Consider the following 27,178-nt stretch of genomic DNA (forward strand, 5'->3'; position numbering starts at 1 on the left):
CCCCCAGCACTCTGCCTCCTCTCCCAGCCACCCACGGCAAGGGCCTTCGCTATGCCCCATGCCCACTGAATCAAAAGACAGAACGTGTGGGGGTGTGCATATGGGTCGGGAGTGGCAGGGGCAAGATTCATTGTGCTGGATAGCGAGGAAGCCATGTCCCCTCTCAAACACCTTTACAGAGGAAAGCCTATGCCACCAGGAGCTGGTGAATTGTCCTGCCTGGCTTGCCCCCTGACATCTCAGGCAAGGCAAAGGTCGCTCTACAGGGCTCAGCTGTCTGTTATGAACTGGGCCGGGCTGGGCCTGTGCGTTACCCAAGGCTGGGGCTCTGCACTGGAGGAAAAGCTGCCTGGGTAACAAAGGCTGCAGAGATCAGAGCTAGAACTGTTGTGACACACACAGGACAGGGATGGGTGACCTGGCTGCACAGCCTTACTGAGCTGTAACAGGCAGGAGGGTTTGATCTAGTATGCAGCAGTCTGTCTTAGAAGGAACCTGGAGCTGGCAGCTGAGGAACTGGGTCTCACAGCATGGCACCTAGCCTGCTTCTATGGGGCAGGAAGCAAGCGGCAGAGCTGAGGGAATCCCCATGGGAACGTGCATTACAGGGCCCGGAGGGCCAAGAAGCCTTCAGCACAACACTGCATGCGTTCTGGGCTGTCCCTTGTCCAGGGCAAAGCCACTGCTGTATTTACACTGGGCAGTTTACAAAACAAGAATGTTACAAATGCCTGCTGCAGACAGGGACCTGGCCTGTGGCCAGCTGTCCTAATACACACTGCTCCTGAAGCAGCAACAGCCCACTCTGAGTCCCTGCTGGAAGGGCTGTGCTGCCTCCCCCAGAACCACCACCCCCATCCACAGTGCGTCCTGGCCAAGCTGCCAGCAGTACTGGATGTAAATGGGGCTAGCACCCAGCTGCAGCCTCTCCCTCTGGAATTAAATGTGCTGGGAGGCTTGTGATGCCACCTCTCTGAAATCAGAGAGAGCTCCAAACTGAGCACTGCGCCCCCGCAGCTGGGGCCACAGCAGTTGTCCCAGAGCCCCACTGGAGGACAGCCCTGGCCCTGCAGGACCTCTTCAGCTGGTGCTGAGTGTGAGGAAAGCAGGAGTCCAGTCCCACCCTCCTCTCCCTGGGATGCCCAGCCAGCCTCTCGAGTCCTCCAGCCAGGGGTTTTGAGCCCCACTCAGATGGTCACCCTGAGCAGGTTTCACAGCACAGTACATGGTGAAAGGGATCAAACTGGTGCCCCTGCTGATGGCAGCTGACAGTTCAGCAGCAGGAAGCCCCATGGCAGAGACTGGCTTCCTCCTAGATTACACAGCCTCTGAGGGTTCCCATGTAGACCAAAATCAGACGTTCACAGCTCGGGTTTGACTTCCAGGCAAGGCCCTGTTCTGCCTAACTTCAACTGGCTCTTCCCTGCACAGGACCAGCCCTTGGATCAGAGGCAGAATGGACCACGCTCAGTCAGGCAGGACAATGAACTGACATTGTCCCCAGTGGCTGTGCTCTTCCTGGAGCAGATGAAGCCACAGAACTCATCACCTGTTCACCTGTAGGCAGGCGGCCCTGCACAGGGGCCAGACCCAGTGGCAGATGTCACTGGAGCGATGCTGGCTGTGCAGACAGGCAGCTCCACTCTCCTCTCACTCCTCTAGTGACACTGGGACCTCCAGCTTCAGCCGCTTCAGGGTGTCTGTGAAGAAGCGTGGCGGCCGGCAGACCAAGCGCAGCTGTTTCTCCTCGCTAGCTCCCAGAGGCAGGGCGAGCTGGCAGGCATGCAGGTGGAGTGGGAGGTGGCGCACTTTGGCCTGCTCCAACCCCAGTCTCTTCAGAGTGTTCTCGGGAAGCTTCTGCTCCAAAGTGAGGGTGGACGGGAAGAGGAGAGATGGGTAAGAGAATGCCCAGAGACAGCGCACCAGCTGCCAAAGCCAGGCAGTGCCCCAGCCCCTGCTGCCACCACGGCCAAGGGAATAAGGCCTCTGTAGGTACAGTGTGCAGCGAGAGCATCAGAAACACCACTGACAGCCACTGACAGCCCCCAGCAGCGTACAGGCACCTGCCAGGGGATGGCACATCATGGGAGCCTCTGGGCTTGCCACAGTTCAGTCAAAGGCACTGGGCTCAAGCCTTACGCTGACTGGACACAGAGGAAATGGGGCCTGGGAGAAGCTTTGGGAGGCAGGGGGTAGCTCCTGCCCATCTCACTTAGGGTGCAGTCCCACAGGATCTGGCTAGTGCGGACAGCACCCGTCTATGGCATTCCCACCCTCTCCATGCTTAGGGAAAGATACCCTGGGAACTTTGTGGTGACACCCCCAAGTCCCACAGAGAAAGAGAGGAGCCCCTGCAGCTGGGCAGTACAAAAGAGGGAACCCCACAACACATTCCCTAGAAATGAGGACAGCTGCCTAGTGCACATTTCCACACCTCTTCCCCAAGTAGAAGGGCCTTGGGACCCCCTAGGGCAGAGGAACTGATGTCTCTGGGGAAATGCCCCAGGATCTGTCTCCTTGTGGGAGGAGAGCCCATCATCTCTGAGGCAGGGAGAAGCACCAGCACGTGCCATCAGTACATCTCCAGAGCTTCCAGCTGGCAGTCTGGGGACCTGGCTCCTGACTGCTCCAAGTGTGAGGCTCTAAGAAGAGAAGGCCCAATGGGGTGCTGAAGAAAACCACCAAACTGATCTGAACCACTGGCCTAGAGAGGCCAGTCCCAGCAGGCAGGCTGTGTTGCCAGGGAACGGTTAGCAGCAGGCCTCACATCACGCACTGGAGCCCTCCCTGGGTTGTTAGGTGCCATAACCCTGCCCTTGTTTTCCTTCTGAGGGAAAGCAGCTCTCACTACCTCCCCTCACCAGCTCACCTCTTACCTGGGGTGCCAACTTGCTCCAGTGAGTGTATTTGTGGTCCCCGAGGACTGGGCACCCCAATCCATAGGCCAGGTGGACACGGAGCTGGTGCTTCACTCCTAGGCATGCAAGAAGAAGAGATCCAGGCATTAGAACACAGCCTGGTGCCACCTTCCTACTGCTCACCAGCCTGACCGCCAAACGAAGAGTGGCATTGCCTGCGGGCTGCAGCCCGTCATCAACCCCAACAGCCAGACAGAGGCCCAGATGCAAACCAGCACCCCAGCAAACTGCCAGCAAACAGTTTGGGGCCCACCACACCAGGAATGCTCCTGACTGGCTGAGCTGCAATCTTATCCAAGAGCCAAACTCAAAGGCTAAGTCCTGAGCTCCCTGAGACCCACTGGCTCAAGTCTCAGCCATTTTCCATCGGACACAGAGCACCTACTGTCACTATACAGACCTCTGCAGGGGCAACAGCAGAAACACATTGGGGCCCTGGTCGCTGGCATGGCCTAATGAACCAGGTCCAGACAAGCCTTGCCTGTGATTGGCTGAAGTTCCAAGAGGGAACAAGAGGCACTGCTATCCAGAACGCGGTACCGGGTCACAGCAACATGGGCATCTCGGTTCCGGCGCACTTTCACCAGCTTCCCGTCTTCAGGAGACACGCGGTACCTTGGTGCCAACGTCATCTGAAGCACAGGGAAGATGGGAGTCACAGAAAATACACCCTAAGTGCTTTGAGGCAAGGGTTATAGCGCCGAGGGCCTGGCTGAAGAATCACAGGGCTAAGTCCTCGGCAGCAGCACCAGGGCCTGGCTGAGAGGCAGCTCACTCACCTTATGGTGTGACTGGTGGCTCTCCACCTCCTTCTCCACAATGGGAATATCCACCAGCCCCTCTGGAGGATCTGGGAGGCCCACGCTAATTGTCCTGGTAAGAGAACACATAGATCAGCAGGGCCCCACCCTGGCTCTCTCCATGCCACAGAGACATCCTCCTTCTTTATTCCATTGGCAATGCTCCATAAGCCCTGCGAGAGGAGGTTCCTCAGCAGGACAGACATGAGCAGCACTTCCAAAAGCTGTGAAGCACACTTAGCCCCTACCCCGTCAAAGGGCTAACAGGGCGGGGGTCCCTTCAGGCACTGTGGGAAATCTGCACTGCTGTTGCACACTAAGGCCTCCATCTACTGTCAGGACAGAGCCCAGTTCATCTTTCAGAGGGCAGAAGCCCCTCTCTACCACACTCCAGACCACATGGGAGCCCGCCCTCCTCCTCTCAGCAAGGCCTCTCGTACCAGTATTTCTTCTCCACCTGTCGTGTTTTGAAGAGGCCCTGGATCCGACGTGCCGTGTCCTGGTCCCGGGCTAGCACCATCACGCCTGTTGTCTCCTTGTCCAGCCGGTGACACAGGTGCAAAGGTTCAGCTTTCATGCCATCTAGTATCTTGGCCAGAATTGGCAGCACATCGGTGATGCAATTCTGGACCCCAGGGCCACCTGGGTGACAGGAAGCAAAACAAGCCCAAAGAACCAGATCAATGACTGAGCTCCTACGAGAACTCTCCAGGGAACCTGTTTCCTGAAAGCACAGTCAGCAAGGGGAGGTTCAATCACAGCCCCATGGAAAGAGTGTGATATTCCAAAGTGCTCCTTTTGCAGACTCGGTATCCACAAAGGCACTTGTGAGCCTGTGTATATTCCCTAGGAGATGCCCCAGACCTCACTCTGCCAGGTAACACTGGGTACCTTCAAAACTTTAGCCCTTGGGGCCAGGCACTCTGGGCACCCCAAGGAACCCTGGATTTGCTCCAGGTGCCTGTGTAAAGCAGAGCAATGCCAGCCTATTTCGCTCACTGACTGGCTTCTCTGCCCATCCACACAAGCACACTCCAAGTCTGACCGCGAGTTCTCCAGGACACAGATGGTGCCATACCCAGAGATAGGCACATAGCGCCATGGTTTGGATTAGGGTCCTTCAGACACTACCACAGCAAAACAACCAACTTCCACTTTTCCATTTACTGCATTGCCCATATAAGCAGACCTCCTGTGAGCAGCAGCTGAGCACGCCCTATTGCCCAGTCTGCTGCTATCACCGCCCCCAGCACACCCAACAGTCAGCATCATGGGTGAAACATTCTCCCCTCCTCAGACTGATATGTGACCCTAGAGGACATATGCTGCTCTGTTCTCTGAACCACATGCTGGAAGGAAAGCCCATGATAAGCAGAGACATGAGACGCAGAATATTCTATCTCCTCACTTTACCCTATCCCTCTGCTCCCTATGCAGCACCCATAGGAGGTTCTCTGGTGGTACAGCTCCACTTCAGGCCCCTGTTCATGTGCACAGTATGACTCAGGCCCTTTCCAGCACTATCCAGTGATGGTCCTGATGGTGGAGCAGCCAAGATCCAAGTGGCATTTAGATGCCTTTGGAGCTGAAATTAATTAACATTAGTTAACGTGACATGAGCCCAGAGATGACCAAGAAAAGGCCCCTCCTGGGGGTTCCTCACAAGCACTAGAATTGGATGACACACACACCTATCATTAGCACAGACACTGCCCAGCACAGACCAGCCTCCTGTGTCCCTCTCACCATGCACAGGCAGGCCATAGGGTTTGTCAATCACCACAATCTCCTCATTCTGGTACAGGAGCCCACGCTTCAGTGCCTTGGCCAGCACATTGGGATGAACCCGTTGCAGTTGCTTGCTGAGCTGGGCCAGTTCTCGAACACGCCTCAATACTGGGTTTTTAGGCTCCTGTGAAGGGAGAAAATCCTATCAGTGGAAGTCTCAGGTTAAGTAATGGGGATTCCAGAGACAAGGCTGCAATTCCCGACTCTGCCACAAACTTCTTGTGAGACATCGGGCAGTTTGCTGCCTTGATATCTCCTCACTTCATTGTGGCATGTGAGGATACCTCACATAGCTGCTGCACTGCCATGGCAGTAGACACTGGCTAATTGTCCTTTCCTGCAATCATCCCACTAAATCTCATCCAGCTGGGCAAGGTTTATCTCTAAGGAATTCAACTCCAATGCAGTCGAGCCACTTCATGTAGGTTTCATCACCCACTGGAGCTGGCCTAGGAGCTCTGATCTCAGGCTGACGTCTGACTGCTGCTGACAGCATCCAAAGAATCAAGGCTAAAATTTCAGAGGGAAGGTATAAGCAGATGAATGACTGTAAAAACGGTACCCTGAGATTCTGAAGAAGGGTGCTGATTAATTCTAATACACTAGGAAGCGTGAAAGAACAGATGGAGCCCCTGCTGGCCTCTGAGCTGTGCAAGGCTTTGGTAGTTGTGGAAAAACATCACTCAGAATGAGAGATGAGTTCACATCAGGTCTTTGTATAAGCCAGGATTTAATGGTGCTTTGTTAGATAGTGTTACCTAACCTGCTCTAGAAGTCCAATGCAGACAGAGGATGGCCGTGTTGATACTAGCCCCAAACTTCGAAATGGCGATTTCGAAGTTTACTAATGAAGCGCTCAAATGCATATTCAGCGCTTCATTAGCATGAGGGCGGCCGTGACACTTCGAAATTAATGCGCCTCACCGCTGGGCGGCTTGTCCTGATGGGGCTCCTTTTCGAAAGGACGCCGCCTACTTCGAAGTCCCCTTATTCCCATCTGCTCATGGGAATAAGAGGACTTCGAAGTAGGCGGGGTCCTTTCGAAAAGGAGCCCCGTCGCAGTGAGCCACGTCAATTTTGAAGTGCAGTGGCCGCCCGCGTGCTAATGAAGCGCTGAATATGCATTTCAGCGCTTCATTAATAAGCTTCAAAATGGCCATTTGCATGGCCATTTCGAAGTTTGGGGCTAGTGTAGACGTAGCCCATGAATACTTCAACTCATACAAAGCTAAGGTAAGCTCCACCTTAAAGTCCACACTGCCTTGTTTCCACTAGTTGTACTTAGATCTTCTGCTCCCTGTGCATTCACAACGAACTGGCATTTTTTGCTTGGCACCGCACCAGCAAGACGGCAGCATTGGGCTGACATGTTAAATGCAAATTAGGTGGCATTTTTCTTTAACACAGAGTTGCAAGTTGTTGGTGCTTGAAGCACTACCGGCTCACGTGCTGGCTCCTCGAATTTCCAACTGTTAAATCTCACCTAAAAACCCAGCCAAACAGACAAGGTGCTGCCTGGCTGGCAAGCCCCTCCTCTGCCAACACAGAGCTTCCCTCCCCTTCAGCCCTCTTCCGTCTTAGCTGGGAGCCCTGCCGAACCCCGACAGGGCGCAGCGCATGCCGGCAACCAGCATCTTCACCACCTGCACAGCGTGCCAAGGTGAGCCCCGGGGTGACCCCCACCCCGCGCAGCGCACGCCGGGAGCTGTGGGCCCCAGTACACGGCGGCGCACGCCGGGAGCACGCACCGTCTGCTGCTGTTCCTCACGCTTCTGCGCCCGGAGCGCCTGGGCCAGCTGCTCGGCTGTGCGCCCGGCTGCCGCCCCCCGGCTACCGGAGAAGGCCCGGAGGCTCCGAGTCAGGGCAGGCGGACGGCCCCCAAGGCGCAGCCCAGCGCCCCCCAACGCCGCCATCTTTCTGGGGTTATGAGACGAGGCGGGGCCTCCAAGTGCCGCTCCCCGCCCGCCCTGGTAGGGCGCTAAAGAGTCGCCGAATCAGGAGAGCCCGGGCCTGAGGCTTCGCGGAGGCTTGCCCAATGGGATTCGTCGAGGGGCGGAGTTACCGATAACTCTCCCAATAGGGATCCCGCAAACCCCGCGTGGGTTGCGCAGCTGGGCGCAGAGATTGGCAACCCCGCACCCAATGGGAAGAAAAAAAGCGGCGGTGGGTGTGGGGCTTGAGGCTAAGCGTCCAATGACAGCGAGGCAACTGTAGGGAGACTGGCACACATGACGAGCCAATAGCAACGGTGGCTTTCGCGGCCTCGGGGAAGTCCCGCCCCCTGATTTAAACGGCGGCGGAGAGGACCGTTGGGAGCCGGTAACGGGCGGTGCGCGAGGACGTTTCTCAGGTTCGGAACAGGTACGCGGGGCCGGGGCCGGCTGAGGCGAGGTCCCGAGCGTGAGCGCCAGGCCCTGCTGGGGCCAGGGTGTGGCGCACGTGCCGCTGGCCCCGCCAGGGGCTCTGAGGTGGCCGGAGCTGGTCCAGCGCCCGGGCGCCTCCGACTGTCCGGTACGGAGCGGCCCCGAGCGCCGCCGACTGCCCCTTACCGTCTCTGACAGCTGACCCTAAGCCCCTGGCCCCGGGCGGGTGGGCTGTCGCCGCGTTCCCCTAACTCCGGCGTGAGCTACACGGGCTGCGATGGCGTCTCAAGCGAGAAACGTCCAGCACGAGCTTGGCGCCTGGAAGCCTCTTCGGCCAGTAGGTCGCGTTGTGCCGGGCCAAGAGCGAAACCCACCCGGGGAAGGGGCAGGGTTAGGGTTAGTGGGCCGGCAGGACTGCACTCTTCTCCTTCAGCTGCCTGACGGCTGCTCAGCTTCCTCACAAACGAGCGGCAGAAAGGGATAAAGCGAGGTGGCGGCAAAGTTTGCAGCTGACATTAAGCTGCTCAAGACAGTTAAGGCCATAGCAGACCGTGAGGGACTTCAAAAAGGTCTCGCAAAACTGAGTGACTGGGCAGCAAAACAGCAAATTAAATGTAACGTGGCTAAGTGTAAAGTAATGCACATTGGAAAAATTAACCCCAATTATGTACACAGTATGATGGCAGGGGGCTAATTTAGCTGCAACTCAACAGGAAAGATATCTTGGAGTCTTCGTGGATAGTTTTCTGAAAACATCCATGCAGTGGTAGTCAAAAAAGCAAACAGGAGGTTAGGAATCCTTTAAAAAGTGATAGAAAATAAGATGGAGAATATCTTGTTTCCTTGTATAAAACCATGGTATGCCCACATCTTGCATCCTGCATACAGAGTTTGTCTCCTCATTTAAAAAAGATATATTGGCATTACAGAAGGTTCCAAAAAGGGTAACCACACTAATTAGGGGCTTGGAACAGGTCCCATATGAAGAGGAATTAGACACTAGGACTTTTTAGCTTAGAAAGGAGATTAAGGGGATGGGGGATATGATAGAGGTACATAAAATTGAGTGGTGTGGAGACAGTGAATAAGGAAAAAAATATTTACTTGTTCCCATCAAATCAGGATGAGAGAATACTAAATTTAATGGGCAACAGGTTTAAAACAAAAGTTCTGCACAGAGCATGCAGTCAACCTGTGGAGTTTCTTGCCAGAGGAGGCTGTGAAAGCTAGGACTACAGAAGTTTTTTATTTTTTTAATGTTAGGTCCATTACTGGCTATTAGCCAGGAAGGGTAAGAAATGTTGTCCCTAGCTCATTTGTCTGAAGCTGGAAATGGATGACAGGAGGGAGATCTCTTGATTGGTACCTGTTGGGGCCACTTGGCATTGGCCACTGTCAGAGACAAGATAGTGGTCTGGATGGACCTTTGGTCTGACCCAGTATGGCCACTCTTATGAGAATCCCTACCCCCCCTTTGCTATTCCTTGTGATCTGGGCAGCCAGTCTGCTTTACCTCAGACACTTACTTGCATGATCTGTTTCCCCCACCTGCTGCTGGTCTAGCTCATTTGGCAGTTATTTCATTTTTTTCTGTTTAAATTCTCTCTCAGGTATCAGAGTTTCCACATCTGAAGAAGTGGGTCTGTCCCATGAAAGCACATTGCATAATAAATATTGTTAAAGTGCCACGGGCCTGCTTTTTTGTTTTTGTGAGGGTACAGACTAACAGGGTTACCTGTGTTTCTGAGACTTTTCCCTTTGGTAGTCTTCTGTTGCTATAGGGGTTGGGGGATGTTCAGGCTTGAGCACATCCCTCCTGGCAAAGGTACTCATTGTGACTAAATCCAATAAGCTGGTGCCCTGTAATTACAGGAGTTAGGAAACTTAGCTCTGCAACCAACCACATACTGCAGGGGTAGTTTTAAGGCATATTTAAATTGTAGGACTGCACCACAAGTGGATTAACACACAAGCTCAAAACAGAGAAACTGAGTGTGTCTACCATGATGCTGATATTTCCTGGGGCAGGACTGAGTTAAACAAGGAAGAAGCTATAGTTTAAATGAACATAGTCCTATTGACTTCAATGGCAGTGTGTGCAGAACACAAAAACTGCTTAAAGGATTGGTGCATTCCTTTACAGACAGTTGAGCGCCTATGGTAAATACCTTCTCCCACACTGAGAGATTATACTTATCACTAGTTTTTAGCGTAGCCTACTCCTTTGGGATTGTGGGCAGAATTTTCTGTGGAGTCACATCAATTTCCTTCCAGTTTGGCTTTGTGAGTCATCTACAACTGTCATCATGAACATTCTTATTTTCTTAATAGCAGACGAACAGGGGAAAAGTATTTAAAACTAGTCATTCATTTGACAAATTAGTCTGAATCTTTAGTTTAAAGCTGTTTAATGATCTTATTCAGAATTAAGACACTAGCCATGCCAGGCTGTAGCAGTTTATTGTCTTTGCTTTTCTCTTGGAGTGTAAGTGCTTCCTTTCAAAAACAATTTCTCCAGCCTTCTGTGCTGTCCCTTCACCACAGTAGTAATTGGGATAAGTGTTTTTATCTGAAATTTTTTTTCCAGAAAATGCTGATTTGACATGATTTTATTTCTTTCAAACTTCCTGGCACTGTGAATTTCATGCTGACACTTTCAAAGGTGCCTGGAGGTAGTCTCCATGATCACACTGTTACCCAAAACATTTACAGTGTCAGAGCTCAAATATCAGAGGGATAGCTGTGTTACTCTGTATGCACAAAAACACCTCTGGCACCTTATAGACTAACATACTTTGGTGCATAAGCTTTTGTGGGGAATGACCTGCTTTGTCTGATGAAGTGGGTCACTGCCCACAAAAGCTTCTGCACCAAAGTATGTGTTGGTCTATAAGGTGCCACAGGACTTCATTTTTACAGAACAGTGGCCTTAGTAGCCTCTGAGTAGTCTTACCTTCCTTAACCAAATTTAAATCTGCATGAATGAAGGGGAGGGAACCTACAAATCCACTGCTCCCTCCAAAGCACTTTTGCATTCTGATGCTTGCCATATTTCCACTTTGGGGCACCACCCACCAGAATGCACTCTGGGCCAAAAACAGCATGCTGGCAGCAGTTGCTGAGACAGCACTTTACCCTGGAAGCTGGCTGAAAAGGGATGCTGATGAGGGTGCCAGCTGATTGATTCTCCCTGTGTCCTCTTCCATGTGTAAAGTGCTTAAAGGAGAATAGCACAGCAAGAAAAGGCTGAAGAAATTGAGGGATAAGAAATAACTATGGTTCTCACTAGTGGCTAATCTGGATTACACTAATACTGTCATGACTACTACTACTCACCACTTCTCCCATTTAATCATGTATTTCTGTGGCAAGTACAGTAATTGCTTGCATTGAATGGAAATGTTAGCTGCTTTAATTTATTTAAGCACCTGGTAAAAGAAAATGGGGCGGCGGGCGGCGGGGTAAAACAAGTTCCTTTTTCCCAGCATTTGTTCCTTGGACCTGTCTGAGAACCTCTGCATGAGATCAGCATACAATAATTTTTTCAAACGGATTCCTGGAAATTAATATTTAAAATAAGTAGGTGCACAATTGCACTTATTAGGATTCCTCTCCTCTGTATACAATCCCCCACAAATCCCAAGTGTTTCCTTTCCTAAAATCCTTGTGGACCACTTCTACCCCATCACTGAAAGATGGTCCTGCTTCTGTCCCCAAGTGGCAACATCTTATTTGGAGCTTTCTGACCCCATGTCCACACAGACTCGCTTGGCAGCTTGTCCTGGAGCCTTGCTATTTTCTTCTGCAGCGTCACTGTGGCCTCTCTTGGTTTCTAGGTACTTCTCTTTGTCTGCTCCTGCTTTTTTCTCTTTGGATGGCTGCTCAATACGTCCCCTGCGCACAAAGTGATTGATCCGTGACTCCAAGCTTTCACACTTGGGACGAGCCAACAAAGGTTTGTAAGTGCGGGCTTTCACCCCCTCGACGAAACTGCTGACCTGGTTACATACTGGGGGATTCACCTCTCTCCAGGGCACCGGTCTGCTCTCTGGACCTGTAACACACACAAGGAAGTCAGCTGCCAGAATACTCAAAAAATCCAGGCTACTTGTTTCAGGAATTAGCCTTTATCCCCTTATGACTTCAGTTACACATAATCACTGAAGTTTTTCCTACCTGTCCCTGTGGATATGACAGCAGACTCTAGCCCCTGTAACATGTTATATAACATGTGTGTTTTGACTGCATGATTAGCCCAGAGTTGCTGTAGATGAGTAACATTAAACTCCTGAACTTCTCGGTCATAGAGCCATTGGATGTTTTCAAACTCGCAGTCAAATAGCACCAGAGGAAATTCCACTGCCATGCTGCAGAGAGGAAAGGACAAGACATTATCTAACCAGGCACAGGCAACAGAAAGTTAAGTGAATTGGGAAAAACTTAGAACACGGGACTGCAGATACACTATGGCACTGATTTTAGTGGAAAAGATGAAGACACTCACTGCTATCTTGTGTAAGAGCTGCCAAGTCAGCAGCTCATTGATCCTATGAGCAACACTTACATTTTACTACATCCTAAGAAAAAAGACATCCACAATTTTATCTTCCTTACCAAAGCTTACACATTGAGGCAATAAGAAAAGTAGTTTCTCGAGGGCATATTAAGTGACTTGCAGCCACTGGAAGCCCTGTATTCCATATTACTATAGGCCTGATAATGACAGGCTGCTTGGATGCTTTTAGCAAGTGTGGCAGAGGCATCTATAGTACTAGATTCAGAAACAGACTAAGATGCATAAATTCTTTGAAGTGAATTTCTGAGGATGTCTTGGTAACTCTTGCCTGTACTGTGGTTTTTGAGGGTTCTTCTCTACATTCAACAGCTCATCAATAATCTCTGGATTCTCCCTCTTCTGCCCAATTAGAAACAGGATTGCCATCATGCAACGGACTTGATGATAGAGGAATGCCTGGCCTGACACTTCAAACTGGTACAGTTGGAAAGGGTCGTGTAGCCCAGCTTCCCCTCCTCTATCCACCAGCTGCACCTGTGCTGTAAGAATAGTCCTTTGGAAGTTTGACACACCATTGGCTACATCCATCTTGCAAAAGTTACGGAAGTCATGGGTCCCCACATATTTTTGTGCTGCAGTATCCATGAGGCCTACATCCAAATCTGCACGAGGGAAAAAATAGCGATAGGTTCTCTTGAGGCAGCTGAATCTAGCACTGAAACTTGGCTCTACTGGGGCCCAGGCCAACACACGTATGTCAGGAGGGAGCACCCGATTTAGGATATGAGTGTAACGGATTTCGTTGGCAGAAATACTAGTTTGATCTTCCAAGCCAAGCTCATGGCCATTCACTTTCTTTCCCTCTGAAAGGTTTGAGCGAAGGTCCAGGGAAATCACCTGCAGGATTGGAAAAAGGGGATTAGAGTTTAAGTCCTTCAAGATATCAAGGCCTCCAGAAGAGAGGCCTGTTTTGTAGTTTGCTTTAATGTCTTAATCTAGCTGCATTTCCTATTGAAGCGTATAGTTGCAGATGCACGAGACGGTCAGAGGGAGCTGCACCATTATTGATTTGGTGATACAGCCCCTGAAGTCCAAGCAACCCATGGAATATATAGGTATCTTGGAATAAGTCCAACCTTAAGGGCGGGGGGGAACCACACTCAGATGGCAACTCAGTTCCATGGCTAATTTGCTCCTTAACCTCAACAAGGGTGCTAATTTGTGGTGTTTTACACACTGTTGTCCACTAAGTCAGAGCAACTTATTGGTAGACTATGGCTAATTTACATGCAAACAATAAATGGTTTTGGCCCTTATCTATAAAGTTTGGGTTCAAACCACTGATGGAAGTGAGGCTTTTCGCCTATTTTTGACAGTCTCCTGTTGTGTTCTGACTGAAGTGTATAATGAGACAGGCTCTGTCTATGCACAGTTGAACTATTAACTGTGCCACATAGTCAAGAGTGGCATAGTCTTCCCAGCATTACCTTAATCATGATGGTATAAAGGTGCTTGCTCACCTTCTCTACCAAAATAGCTATTGTGCCTCCCTAGTTAGGGTTATTCTGAGTTTACTAAGTAGGAATGTGGAGGGGGTTACCCAGCCAAAGCACTTATCAGTACAAAAGCAGAATGTAAATCTGACTGTCACCTGGAGACCATGCTGACTGCTTTCGAGAGGATTTTCTAAAGGAATAAAAAAATTAACAAATGGTTTAATGACCATTTGGGGCACTAAGTGCTGCTTAGCACTGTTCAAAGTTTCAAACTAGGGGCTCATCTACATGAGGAAAGAGCAGAGACCAGTTATTTTGCCATAGCACCCTGCAGGACACTTTACTCCACAGTAAGAGTACCTCTGTGCTGAATGAGTGTCCAAGTGGGAAGCTAGTATAAAAGAGTGCTGCACTTTATAGTCACACTCACTTGTTTCACAACAGCTGCCCCATGTAGACAGGCCCCCCATGTCTTCCATTTTCCAGTCTTTTGGGACTGGTTAACTAACAATGGCTGAACACAAAATGAAATATGGATGCTGTCTGCTGAGTGTCCTTTTACGTACTAGAAATGCTTCTTACCATGCTCATTTTCAGATCAAAGGGAAAAACTATCATACCTGCAAGAAGTGGGAGAACTGGCAGCCTGAGGTACTGACCTGTCCAAATGCACTGACTCCCTTGTCTGTCCGTCCACAACGATGATAGTTGGAAGTCTGCCTGTTGGCTACCAGCCGGGTCTTGGTTAGCGCCTCAAACAGTTTTTCTTCAATGGTGTTGTTAGTGTTCTCCTGGCTGGCAAAGCCCTGGTATCCCCAGCCCAGGTAGGCAATCTTCAGTGCCACGTGCCTCTGGCCATAGGCACTAAAATCAAATGGCCGCTGCTGGCGTTTCTTGGCTTTCCCCAATGTTGGGGGCCTGCTTTTTATGTCTCTGCTCTCCTTGCCCTCTAGGAGCTTCTCTTGTAGTCTCTTCACTTCTTCCTCCAGTTCCTGCACCCTCTTTAGTAGTCCATCTCTTTGATCTTTCTCCACACCCAGCTCTGCCATACTAAGGATTCCTGATAATTTATCAGAGCTTGAAAATGTTCGTAGTGCGTCAGCCTCTGCAGAGGAAAAGATTAAGGAGACAAACAAATCTGAGTGGTGCTTTATTTCCTATTAGATTTAGTGGGAATCTGTCTCTGGAGCTTACCCATCTAAGAATTAAATTCTCATACTGTCTTTGGCCTTCTAACCTACTTTGGAATACTGCATTTCTCATGTTCTGGCCCAGCATATGGCCTTCTAGGTTTAGTGCTACGACAGCTTTTTTCCTATTTCAGAGTAACTAATCCTTTCAACACGTCTGATTTCATGTCCCTCATTCCATTTACTGTTGTGACAGACACTATGTGGGTCAAGTCACATAGATACCATGTTTTCATGTCTTTTGGGATCTGTACAGAGTTGTCAAGCAAAGAACCCTCACTTCTGTTAGCTGCTTCTCTACTAGGATCAGCACATGAGGTAGCTTGCTCATGCTGTTATTACTCTTAGGGACTCATCTTTCCTTCAAAACAGATACTTTGATACCTGAGTAGAGCTCAGATTTTCAAAGCTGTCTACTAGCTTTGGTGCCCAGTCACTGTCAAAATTGATATGAATTAAGTATGTATCCAAATCACCAAGGTGACTTTGAAAATCTCAGTTTAAATGTTGCCAAGCTTAGCCTCTGCTGTTGACTGGATTCTCACAATGTATGCAATTCAACCAGTCTTCCGCCTTTAGGTAAGACTCTGGTATGTAGATGAGGACCCAGGGTGTATCTTTCCTTCATCTGGGCTAATAAGAAACTTCTAGGGTGCCCCAGCTGCTTATATTACTAGACAACTGTTTTGCTCACACCAGGCAAAAATCACACTAGAAAATAAGATCTGAAGAAGTGGGTCTGTCCCATGACAGCTCATCACCAAATAAATCATTCTGTTAGGCTTTAAAATGCTACATGACTGCTGTTTTGTTTTGTTAGACTACAGATGAACACGGTGACCTTTGTTACTAGAAAATGTGTTATGACTTCCTCTAGTTCAGACAAAACCAAATAGTCAATCTCCTGCCTCATACTTAGCTCTTATCTTAGTAATTGGCCCTTGTGCTAAGATAACTTACCCATTACCACTTAACCCCCTTTACTGTTTGAATACCACTACAAATTCTTTTATGACATTCTAGTATTTGCTTCAAAAGAGACACTGGGGCATGAGACTGCACTGTATGTGTTATCTGGCATGGCATATAAAAGCAGGTGTAGGCAGGTATCCTAAGTGAGGGATTTATTTGGAAGCTGTGCCCCTCTTTTTTCCCCATCCATGGGTGGAATACATTTTATGTGCACCGAGGTATGTGGGGATGTGCACCATCAACAGAAACATGCTGCCAGTTGTGGTAGCTGTGGGTGCTCTGCTGATCTACTGAGTGGCACCCGACTCTCCTGGGCAGCTGCCCAAGCACTCAGCTTACAGGGAGCACTGTTCAGGAGTCCATAAAGGACTGCACTGCTCTTCTGTTTCACTAGTTCTTAATTATTACATTCCTTTTTGACATTCACATAACCACTGGTAAATGGTCTGAGTCTGATTTTAATATTCATTAAGTAGCTCTTGTATCTGTCAATTCAGCTATACTAAGAAAGAAGTTAATTACAGTTTACTCTTACAGAATAAGAATCAGCCCTGCCCAGGTGAAACCATGGAGGCACTCATAGGATCAGATCAGTATAGATGGGCTACTATGAACCATAAAGAACGACTGGCAGCAGCTGCTATGGCCTTTACTCAACTTTGTGCAGAACATGGAGATGGAGATACCTTGAGAAGAGCCCGTGCACCAATGCAATATGACCCTTACACTAAAGCATCTGTGAATTCTGGGATCAGGCCATCTCATCTGTTGATGCAGCACCTCCAGGCAGAAGACAATGTACAACCAGAGACCCTTTCAGAGCCACTTAAGGGACCTAGGAAACCAGTGATGAAGAGGAAAGTTCTGAGGCGGATGCCCAATGGAGCAGTACATGTGTCTGATGAGTCAGTCATCAGTGAACCAGAAACCAGCGCTGAAAGCGATCCTGAGATCTCTGCCCTGCAACAGAGACTGCTCCAATTACACACCCACCAGGAAGACACTGTGTCAGAGGTGGAAAGTGAGCCAAACCACAGTTCCCATGGGAAGTTTTATTTGGATCTTCCTCCTCGCAGTGGCTCTCATGGAGATCGCCCATATCTTCCTAGGAACTGTCATGATGAGGGGTCTCCGGTTTATGAACAAGATTTGATTGTGGCAGGACAGCCAAAATCCTTCATTCCTCCGAGATTAGAACAGCAAAGCCGTAATCGTGGGAAGATTGACCGGGTAGCTCGGTACTTTGAGTATAAGCGGGACTGGGAGTCATTCCGGATACCAGGGGAGGATCAAAGGAAGGAACTGCGTTGGGGCATCCGGGAACAGATGCTGTACAAACCCGACCTCCCAATCAGGTCTCAACATATCTATGTTCCCAACAACTATCTAGTGCCTACAGAAAAGAAGAGATCAGCTCTGCGCTGGGGGGTACGCTGTGACCTGGCAAATGGTCTCATTCCCAGGAAAAGCTCCTTTTCTTCCTAATTAACTAGTCTCTTCAACTTCCACCCCCCAGGACTACCATCCTTTAGTTTCAATCAAAGATCTACCTGCTCTCCACAGGCACAATGCATCATTTTCAGCTATTTGCTCTTTCTGGAGATCCTGAATATGTTAAGTTGACTCCAAGATCTCCTATGGGGGCTGACTGTGATACAAAACAGTTCTAACTGCCCAGCCTTCCTGGACGCTTGTATTGAATTGTCAGTAGCATGCCAGTTGTCTTCCTAGTAACAAGACCAAAAGAGCTACTCCTTAAGGAGACTATTGAGCAGCTTCCGAAATGAAGTGGCTATAATAAAAAACATCAGCCTTCAGGAATCATTTCTGCTCAGGGGAAAGAAGACATCACTAGTTCTGTTTACCTTTTTCTTTTCACTTGCTCCTGTGGATGAATTGCTGTGGTGTGATGCTACTGGTGTGTTTTATTTATGGCTCCTAGATGATGCATTTCTTTTAATAAACTGTGTAAAAGGCTGTGCTGTAGTTTTATGGATTCATTATCTGAAGACAGAGCTCTCCTATCATGCCTGTAAATACCTAGTGTTGTTCTAGTTGCCTTATTTTATCTTAATCTATATTTTAAATTTAAGGTTAAAAAAATCCTAGGCTGCTTGAAGTACCTATCCCAGTCATCATGACTGATTTAGAATATCGGGCAAATATTTTTAGGCCTTATTACAAAAAAAAAAAATAAAAATCATGAGACGAGTGATATGTAAATAGCTTCATTCACTTCAATAGGTTGTTAGTTCTGGAGCCTTCCAATAAGAATAAGAGTTTAGCATAATGACGTATAGATCTGTGCACCCAAATGCACAGGCACAAATGGCCAAAAAAAGGACAAAGTGAAAGCACCCTGCACCATCCCCCTGCCCAGTTAGGGTAGCCATATGTCCCTATTTTGTAGAGACAGTTCTGATACTTAGGATTTTGTCTCATAGGCACCTCCTGTCCCCACCTTCCTCTTGATTTTTTTCACACTTGCTAGCTGGCCACCCTGTCCTTCATGCCGAATTTGACTGCTGTACTCATGTTCCAATAATAGGTCAGGTAAGTTCCTGTATAAAGAAAGTTTAGTTATACATAGGCCTTGTTCTCCACTTGATCTTCATACAAGCTACTCATTGCTATCAAAGACCTATGCACTGAGTGGAGTCTTCCATTCCAATATTGTACGCAGTAGTTATAGATTTTAACTAGCAAGATTTCCCAGCAGTCTTCTCCCTGAAGAAGAGATTGCGATCCTCTAGTTCTTCCCCTTCCTTACCTTGAATTCACTGAAAACAAGCAGGCCTGTAGCATCTTAGACTAACACATTTATGTTTTAGGTAGTGAGCTTTCATGCTAAGACCCACTTCTCTCTAATTCTAGCTCTAACTGCACACAGGAGAAGGGCAATTTTGATTAGAAGTGCTTGAGAGGGTATCATTAAATTTCTCCCTAAACCATACCAAGGTTGAGGTGGGCAGAGAGTCTTGAGGACTATTGATAGGAATGGAAGTACTGAACACTCCAGCAAGGTATACAGATTTTCTCCAGCAAATCTGCCAACACACAAAGTCCTAGGTTGGAGGTGGATCTCTGCTTGAGGATTCACAGCTTCACTTACACAGTTAGAAGTGTTTTATTCTGTTATATTAACCCCAAAATTCTTTAGTACAAAGCTTGGTCATAGCCTTCACTAACACACACCCTAACAGAAATAAAGGAGTTCTGCAGGTTAAATTCTGCCATAAGTGACACCTGTAGAACCCTATAGCTCAGTGGTTTGACAAATTTAAATATGAGAAAAATCAACATACATTATCTTCCCTCTCCCTAGAATACTAGAGCCTGACTCCCCACCCACAAAGATGAGCACTAAAAGAATCTCTTCTGTAGTACACTGCACACAATCAACTTCCACCATGGTTCTGCAGGGAGAGATTGGGAACAAACAGGCAAATTGCATCGCAACAGTTGAGCGTGGAAAGGGAGATCAAAGCTTCCTTCCCTAAAACATTCTATATAGCCTAAACCTTCGAAACTTAATAAGCATCCCTATGGCATCCACCTGGAAAGAAGCTAGTATTAGCCTTTCAAATTACTTGCAAGGCTGAAGTAATAAGACCTGCCAGATGTTAATTCCCTGCTAACAGGAAGCACTCAGCAAGTTTGGATGTAACAAATTTTAACAGGTAATGGCTTAAAGTCACACCTAGATTCATATTTCTCACTCTCCAGCTGATGTGCCTGGTGCATCTCAAGGTCACCATTTCTCTTCGACAACTCCAGGTATTGTCCTCATTGCTGGAGCATAAAGCTTTCAATGGTTTCATTACATTCATTCATTCATTAAGTTACAAAGTCATCTCTACCTGAAAATAAAACCCCAGCTTCAAATGCAAGTCTAAAAATACTCCACATGCGCAAAGCATCTTAAATCCTCTGAGAAGTGTTTATACTGGATTTTGAGAAGCAGTTATCTGCCACCTGACCTGCCAAGGGACTTTGTGTAAATGGAAGCAAGTGCCATGGGGTCCTTGACCAGCCCAGTACCAATAAAATTTGTCTCAGCCTAAAAAGCTGTTTAGGATCCTGCAGGATGGAAGTGCTGTTTATTTCAGCGTAAAAAAAGCGTCTATCCAAGGCGCCGGAAAGCTGCATGTTTCACAGGATAGAACAATAAAGCGAGGAATTCAAAGCTCTGTGCCTAGCTTTGCCATGGACATGCGTGACTTCCGGCCTCATTTTCCCCAGCCGTACGATGACACAGCCTCACGCTACGCTGCAGAGGGCTCAGTGCCACAGAAGTGGGTCATTCAGGGCAAAGGCACTTTTGCAGATATCGCTTTCCGCCCCCGGGGAAGAAACCTTCAGTGCCGCCGACCCCCTGCCTTGCTCCAATGAAGCGGGGAGAGATTCTGGCCGCAGATCTCTAGCTCAGAACGCCCGGCCCCCCAAGCTGGAGACGGTTCGCTCCCTGCCGCTGCCCTCCCCGCGGGGGAATAGGAGAGGCGAACGCCGCGTCGCCCGCCCGCCCGGCGCCTACCTCCACAGCCCCCGGCCGCCTGCGCAGCTCATCCCGGGAAAGGACTAGCCACGCACGTGCATGGCCTTCCGCCTTCCCTGACGGAAATAGTCGTCCCTGGCGCGCTGCCCGAGGCTGCTGGGATATGTAGTCCTGCCTCCACGTGTGCTGCGGCCCCGCTGCTTCTACGGTTTACCACGTGCCCGGGCTGAGTCCCTGGCATTCAGGCAGCCTAAGAACCTTCTTTGCCCTTTGCGGAGTCTAGCTGTACAATCAGCATCGTGCTGTCATTAGGAAATCCTGCTCCGCCTCCTCTTCCGCCTGAGGGGCATCTGGAGCCCCGCGGAGCACACAGGCACGTTTCACCATTCAGCGCTCGTGGCACTGGCTAGTCTTCTCAACCAGAGACCAAATTGTGCTATGCAGAGGCCTGTCATTCCCCTTCCCCATCCCCAGGCAGGATATTCAGAGGATACACAAATCCCGAGATGCTAAAGACTGCAGTGATGACTTGGCAGGAACCTAATACGAAACGAACTCTTCCCTTGTGTTTCTTCCTTCACAAAACCGGTGCTAGGCTCTTCTGGCCTCCAGGCTGCATCCTGCTTTGCCTGGTTTCTCTAGCTGTGGGTTGGGCACTGGGCAGAAGGTGGTGTGTTGCTAGGCCCATGGCACTACGTGCTGACAGGCCCCAGGGTGACATGGTTACTGTGACAGTGGGCTCCGTGCAGGTGTGACAATGGAGGGGGCGCAGGGTGCTGGCAGACTCCCAGCCCCCCAGAGCACATCTGCCCTTTGACCACTGCTTCCTTGTGCTTCCCCAAGAGCCATGGCCTGGCCTGTAGTAGGGCATGGACCGCCTCCCAGCCCTGCCGCAAACGCAGAGCTGGCCTGCACCCGAGGGGGCTCTGGGGAGCTGCTGTGCCCCTCCCTGCCACTCACCTCCCTCTCTCATAGCCTGGGGCACAGCAGGAAGACCCCTCTCAGGTAGCCCGGGGTGGGGCGTGGCAGGGAGCCCCCCACTCTCATAGCCCGGGGGGGCACGGCAGGGATCCCCGTCATACCCCTTGGGCGGGGCGGGACGGGGGCGGGGACACCTCCCGCCCGCAGGTCAGGGTGAGCTGCAGCGAGACCCCTACCCCACACAGCTCCACTCCCCCATTTCTCCTTTGCAAGCACCGCCCTTCATGAATATTCATGAGCGGGTCCTGTGACCGGCAGGCGCATGCGTGTCTTCGCGCCTCTAACGGCGGCGCGGCACGTGGTGGGTGGGGAGGGATGAGTTCAGCGGAGTCGGACGCCGCCTGCCTGGCGCGCAGCGTGAGTGACCCGTTCCCTGTTACCCCCGGGCCCGATCCCCCGCTGGCCCGGCACCCTATTGTCCGCTGCCCCCCCCGTAACCCCCTCCGCTGGCCCGGCACCCTATTGTCCTCTGCCCCCCCCCGTAACCCCCCCCCCGCTGGCCCGGCACCCTATTGTCCTCTGCCCCCCCGCTGGCCCGGCACCCTATTGTCTTCTGCCGCCCCCCGTAAACCCCCCCGCTGGCCCGGCACCCTATTGTCCGCTGCCCCCCCCGTAACCCCCTCCGCTGGCCCGGCACCCTATTGTCCTCTGCCCCCCCCGTAACCCCCCCCCCCGCTGGCCCGGCACCCTATTGTCCTCTGCCCCCCCCGCTGGCCCGGCACCCTATTGTCTTCTGCCCCCCCCCCGTAAACCCCCCCGCTGGCCCGGCACCCTATTGTCCTCTGTCCCCCCCCCCCGCAACCCCCCCCCCCCGCTGGCCCGGCACCCTATTGTCTTCTGCCCCCCCCGTAAACCCCCCCGCTGGCCCGGCACCCTATTGTCCTCTGCCCCCCCCCATAACCCCCCCCCCGCTGGCCCGGCACCCTATTGTCCTCTGCCCCGCCCCCCCCGCTGGCCCGGCACCCTATTGTCCTCTGCCGCCCCCCCCCCCCACCCCGCTGGCCCGGCACCCTGTTGTCCTCTAACCAACCCCCATAACCCCCTCGTTGGCCCCGGCACCCTATTGCTCTCTGGCCCCCCCTGTAACCCCCCCCCCCGCTGGCCCGGCACCCTGTTGTCCTCTGCCCCCCCCCCGTAACCCCCCCGCTGGCCCGGCACCTTGTTGTCCTCTAACCAACCCCCCATAATCCCCTCGTTGGCCTTGGCACCCTATTGCCCTCTGCCCCCACCCCCGTAACCCCTCCCCCCCGGCTGGCCCGGCACCCTCTTGTCCTCTGGCCCCCCACCGTAACCTCCTCGTTGGCCCCAGCACCCTACTGTGCTCTAACGCCCCCCCCCCCATAACCTCCTCGCTGGCCCTGGCACCATATTGTCCTCTAACCCCCCTCCCAGCACCCCCTCGCTGGCCCCGGCACCCTATTGTCCTCTAACCCCCCTCCCAGCACCCCCTCGCTGGCCCCGGCACCCTATTGTCTTCTAACCCCCCCCCATAACCCCGTTGCTGGCCCCAGCACCCTATTGTCCTCTAACCCCCCTCCCAGCACCCCCTCGCTGGCCCCGGCACCCTATTGTCCTCTAACCCCCCCCATAACCCCCTCGCTGGCCCCGGCACCCTATTGTCTTCTAACCCCCCCCCATAACCCCCTTGCTGGCCCCGGCACCCTATTGTCCTCTGACTGCCCCCCAAATCCTGTAACCCCCTTGCCGGCCCCAGCCCTATAACCCCCTTGTTGGCCTTGGTACTCTATTGTCCTCACCCCCCCATAGCCCCCTCACTGGCCCCAGCATCCTATTGTCCTCTACCCCCCCCCCGCCAGTAACCCCCTCGCTGGCCCCAGCACCCTGTTGTTCTCTGCCACCTCCCAGTAAGTCACTCACTGGCCCCGTCACCCTATTGTCCTATGGCCGCCAATCCTCCCCCTGCCTGTTACACCATCATCTCCTGACCTATTACTCCATTATCCTCTTTGCCTGGCTTGCTGAGCCCTGGGTGCCCCATCACCTATTCTGTGACTCCCTGACCCCTTTTACTCTGTCCTGTTGTGCCTTGGCCCCAGAACTTTCTTACCCATACCTGTCCCCTGTTGCCCTCTGTTACACCATCACCTGTGCTCCATTACTCTGCTGCTTGTTACCCCCTGGCCTCCTGAACCCCCATTACCTCTGACATCCAGTTATTCCATCTTCCTGAACCCCTACTACGCCATGGCCTGTCCCCCCTCCCTTACCCCTTGTTACCAGTCCCCCATTATATTGTTCTCCTGTTACCCTTGGGGCATTGCCTGTCTCCCTGTACCCTGAATTCCCATCACCGGGTCCATCTCAAGCCGTTACCCCTGTCCCCTCTCCCACAATTACTCCCTCTTTAGCCCTGTTCTCCCTCCCGTTATCCTACACCTTGTCTCACCTATGGCAGTATTCACCCCCCTTCCTGTTACACCCTCTTCCCCCTTTCTTTTTATCCCCCTCCCCGATAGTCTGTCGTCCCCCTGCCTATTACTCCCAGTCTTTCCTCTGGTTACCTCCCGCTAGGCTTGGCTTTAGGGGAAAGTGGATGCCTTGGGGCCTGCACCTTCGGGTCTCTGTGCTGCAATTAACTAGTGTAGTATCCACTGCCCACCAGCCATGCCCTGCTGGGCTGGCTCTGTCCACCCCCTGTTGTCCATGTCCCCCTCCCCACCACCACCCGACCCTGCTTATCGCCTTTCTTCCCTGCAGTTTTCTGGACTCTGTACCCACCAGAGGAGCCTCAGGAATGCCACCTTTCCCTGCTTAGGTAAGGTCCCGGTTGGGAGTCACACCCCGGTGACTGGGATGCTGCTCCCTGGCACACAGCGTGGGTTCCCACCTCTTCCACTGCAGGAGAGTCAAAGGGAGGTGTGTCTCTTTGCTGCCCCTTAGTTTGCTCCTCAGAATGGTGATAGTTTGTGCAGCAGAGCCCTGCAAAAGTGAACACAGAGTAAAAGGGTGTGGATTTAGAGCAGACTAGTTGTTTCTGAATCCCTTCCCTTGTGCATGTGCTCTTATAGAATAATAGAGCTTAATTCACAATTAGTTTCATTTACTTACAGCTGAATTAGTTGGAGTAAAGCATTCTTATTCCGGAATACTCCTGCCCACAAGTGGCGTTCATAAGGAATAGCTAATCGGAATAATGTATTGTGTAGATTGCCCCAACAGTGTCCACATGTTGCATTAATCAGGATCAGCCATTTCTGTCCTCTGGATTTGGCTCTCAATACATTTCCACTTTGTCTTTTAGTAGCTTCTTGTGAATAACTTTTTTTCTCTGGCATCAGTGGCCTACTCTACAAGTATTCAGCTGATTTCTAAGATGTCTGCATTATTTGTTAGGCGTGGCCCTTTCAGAAGTCAGTCTCCTTTGTGGCAACAGCATCTTTTGCAGATCTGTCTGGAGCGTCTGTTCTCCTTGTGCTTTGGACCATGCATTCTTTCAGACATGCCACCTGGTGACCACTTGGTTCCTTATTTCTTGTGTGAAACATGATTATTTGCACCACAGCAGTAATGTTGGCTTCCTCTCATCCTCATCAGGTGAATCAGGTTGAAGAGCCCTGTTCTTTGGATTCTGATCATGTACAGGGCGCTCTGAAGGTTCTCTGTCTTTTGGTTTAATTTCCCCATATTTTGTAATTTGTCACATAACTGCAATTGTGTTCAGTATCTTTATAACTATAATCCTTTCATGAATCTCACTGGGCCTGGGGTGGGCAGGATATGGCCTTTGGGCTGGATCTAACGCTTGGATCTGGCCTGCGGTTTGCATCTGTCCCACATAATATTTATATCCCGTTGCTGGGGTAGCAGCAAAGAGCTGGGAGCTGTGGGCTTTTTAAATAGCTGCAGGAACCCCTGCTGGCAGCCAGGCAGCACGGTAGCTTTGTGGGGCCTGGAGCCCAAAGCCTTTTAAATCAGTTCTATTTAAAGGGCTCGCAGCCCCTATTCCTACTGCACTGCCTGGTTGCTGCTTGTGCTTCTTGCAGCTATGTAAAAAGTCCCATGGCTCCTGTTCCTCTCTACTACCAGGACAGCAGGTCATCAATAGTATGTGGGCCAGATGCAGCCTGTGGACTGGATCTGCCCACAGCCCGTATCTTATGCACTCCAGCAATAGATGCAACATGGTGAGGTAAGAAATGTGCAGCCCATGAGCGTTTATCAAAATTTGTGGAGTGGTCCCCCTGCAAAAATCTCTTCCCTCTCTCCCCACTTTTTCCGTGCACTGAGCTCTTGGGTTAAGGGGCGACTCCAACAGATTATGTACTGCTTCAAAAAGATCTCCTTTATTACATTTCTGTTCGTTCTCTTTCAGTTTCATGGGGTGTCTTATTTACTTTCTCACAATAGGAGGATAAAATAGTGCTTTTATCTACTCTATGGCCTACTCTGAACGTTTTTTATTGCTCCACTTCTTTGTGTCTCTCATAAATGAAATAGTCCTGACAATTTCAGTCTTTCCTATGGATGTTATTCTTCAACTTATTTAACTTTTAGACCTTTAAATTTGAAGCAGCTCTACTTGCAGGACATTAGTCCAAAAGGTTCTCCAAGTTTTGAATTTTAAAAGCGCAGTGTACGAGTTGAAGCTCCCAAATCCGGAATTCTCTTGTCCAGCAGCCTCTGTCGTCCAGAAGCAGCCACAGCTGGCTTGTGTGGCAAGAGGGGAGGGGAGCCAGCAGCCTCTGCCAGGGAGCTGCAGTGAGAGGCCCTCACCCTGGGCCAGGAGCAGTAGCCAGGGCTGGCTGGGCAAAAAGCTGGTCCGGGGAAGCTGCAGCAGGGGCTGGATGCAAAGCCCCTGGCATGGGAGCAGCAGCTCATCCCCAGGGCCTGGCAGAAAGCTGCGGCCCCAGGAAGCCAGAGCTGGAACTGGGTGAGAAGGCCCAGTCTGGGGAGTGGTGTCTCATTGCTGGGGAACGGCAGCCAGATGTGGGCCTGGGGAAGCTGTGGCTGGGAGGGGGGCTGGCGCAAGGATCTGGCAGCCGGGAGCCTGTAGGGGTGGGCAGTTGGGAAGCTGTGCATGATGTGGGGAGGGGAGCCCTGGTGCAGAAGCTGGAACTCCAGCAGGGGAGCAGAACTGACCATCTCAGTCTTGAGAAATCCCTGGTCTGGGATGGCTCAGGTCCAGAGGGTGCCGGGCTGGGGTGGCTGAACCTGTATTTTGTCTTGTAATAAAATGAATGGCTTCTGACTAGTTGTGGTTTTTTTTTTTTCCAATGTTGGCTTGTTGTGAATAATTGTTGGCTATCCAACAATCAGCATGGCGCATAGAGTAATCTCTTTCATATCTGGCATTCTATCATCTGGAACTTTTAAATAACTGGCATTTTGACCATAAGTAAATTGTAGTTACATTTGTCTAAGTACAGTGTAGTGAAAGTAAATACAAATAAATACAGTATATTTACAGTATACAATACTACTGTTGATAAACAAAGTCCTTTTCGTACATTTGTTGTTTGTTAATATCTAATCTCATTTTTCTTTAGTGTTTCAGATTGCTGGGTATACTTCTCTATTATCCAGAATATTTGAATATCCGGCCACCTGCTGGTCGCGGGGCTGTTCCAGATATGAAAGAGTGTACCATATTATCTGCTGCTTAAAAAATAAAAGGACTCTCATGTTTGTATATTCAATG

General features: G+C 50.7%; 3 protein-coding genes across 9 annotated transcripts; 1 reads left to right on the top strand and 2 right to left on the bottom strand.

The window, feature by feature from the left end:
* Window positions 1–625: 625 nt before the first annotated feature.
* Window positions 626–7,443, bottom strand: RPUSD4 (RNA pseudouridine synthase D4). The gene is made up of 7 exons (XM_074976834.1): window positions 7,255–7,443; window positions 5,465–5,630; window positions 4,159–4,360; window positions 3,698–3,791; window positions 3,400–3,550; window positions 2,877–2,974; window positions 626–1,857 (listed from the first exon to the last, which is right to left on the bottom strand). Exons 1-7 carry the CDS (start codon window positions 7,417–7,419, stop codon window positions 1,651–1,653), a joined length of 1,083 nt encoding a protein of 360 aa, XP_074832935.1. The 5' UTR covers window positions 7,420–7,443; the 3' UTR covers window positions 626–1,650.
* HYLS1 (HYLS1 centriolar and ciliogenesis associated) lies at window positions 7,125–18,014 on the top strand. 2 transcript variants are annotated; one of them, XM_074976835.1, is made up of 2 exons: window positions 7,125–7,166; window positions 16,581–18,014. In XM_074976835.1, exon 2 carries the CDS (start codon window positions 16,611–16,613, stop codon window positions 17,526–17,528), a length of 918 nt encoding a protein of 305 aa, XP_074832936.1. In that variant the 5' UTR covers window positions 7,125–7,166; window positions 16,581–16,610; the 3' UTR covers window positions 17,529–18,014. The 2 variants fall into 2 exon arrangements, with proteins under 2 accessions (XP_074832936.1, XP_074832937.1); XM_074976836.1 differs by lacking the exon at window positions 7,125–7,166 and adding an exon at window positions 7,829–7,867.
* On the bottom strand, window positions 10,224–20,640 carry PUS3 (pseudouridine synthase 3). 6 transcript variants are annotated; one of them, XM_074976829.1, is made up of 5 exons: window positions 20,578–20,640; window positions 14,541–14,986; window positions 12,714–13,282; window positions 12,046–12,236; window positions 10,224–11,923 (listed from the first exon to the last, which is right to left on the bottom strand). In XM_074976829.1, exons 2-5 carry the CDS (start codon window positions 14,928–14,930, stop codon window positions 11,598–11,600), a joined length of 1,476 nt encoding a protein of 491 aa, XP_074832930.1. In that variant the 5' UTR covers window positions 14,931–14,986; window positions 20,578–20,640; the 3' UTR covers window positions 10,224–11,597. The 6 variants fall into 6 exon arrangements, with proteins under 6 accessions (XP_074832930.1, XP_074832931.1, XP_074832929.1 ...); XM_074976830.1 differs by lacking the exon at window positions 20,578–20,640 and adding an exon at window positions 20,024–20,166; XM_074976828.1 differs by lacking the exon at window positions 20,578–20,640 and adding an exon at window positions 19,904–20,023.
* Window positions 20,641–27,178: the final 6,538 nt, after the last annotated feature.

Source organism: Carettochelys insculpta, chromosome 25 (genome assembly GCF_033958435.1).
Source record: "Carettochelys insculpta isolate YL-2023 chromosome 25, ASM3395843v1, whole genome shotgun sequence".
In the NCBI taxonomy this organism is placed as follows: Eukaryota; Metazoa; Chordata; order Testudines; family Carettochelyidae; genus Carettochelys; species Carettochelys insculpta.

Bases quoted from the DNA above. Each gene is read 5' to 3' on its own strand.
- PUS3 (XM_074976827.1), bottom strand. From the start codon at position 19,801: ATGGTGACCTTGAGATGCACCAGGCACATCAGCTGGAGAGTGAGAAAT. The intron at 12,237-12,713 runs GCAAGAGTTACC...TCCTCTCTGCAG, and splicing joins CCTCAAAAACCACAGTACAG to CATGGCAGTGGAATTTCCTC. The intron at 11,924-12,045 runs GTAGGAAAAACT...TGTGTGTTACAG, and splicing joins TGTCATATCCACAGGGACAG to GTCCAGAGAGCAGACCGGTG.
- HYLS1 (XM_074976835.1), top strand. From the start codon at position 16,611: ATGGAGGCACTCATAGGATCAGATCAGTATAGATGGGCTACTATGAAC.
- RPUSD4 (XM_074976834.1), bottom strand. From the start codon at position 7,419: ATGGCGGCGTTGGGGGGCGCTGGGCTGCGCCTTGGGGGCCGTCCGCCT. The intron at 5,631-7,254 runs GTGCGTGCTCCC...CTCCCTTCACAG, and splicing joins GTGAGGAACAGCAGCAGACG to GAGCCTAAAAACCCAGTATT. The intron at 3,792-4,158 runs GTACGAGAGGCC...TTCTCTTACCAG, and splicing joins CAGGTGGAGAAGAAATACTG to GACAATTAGCGTGGGCCTCC.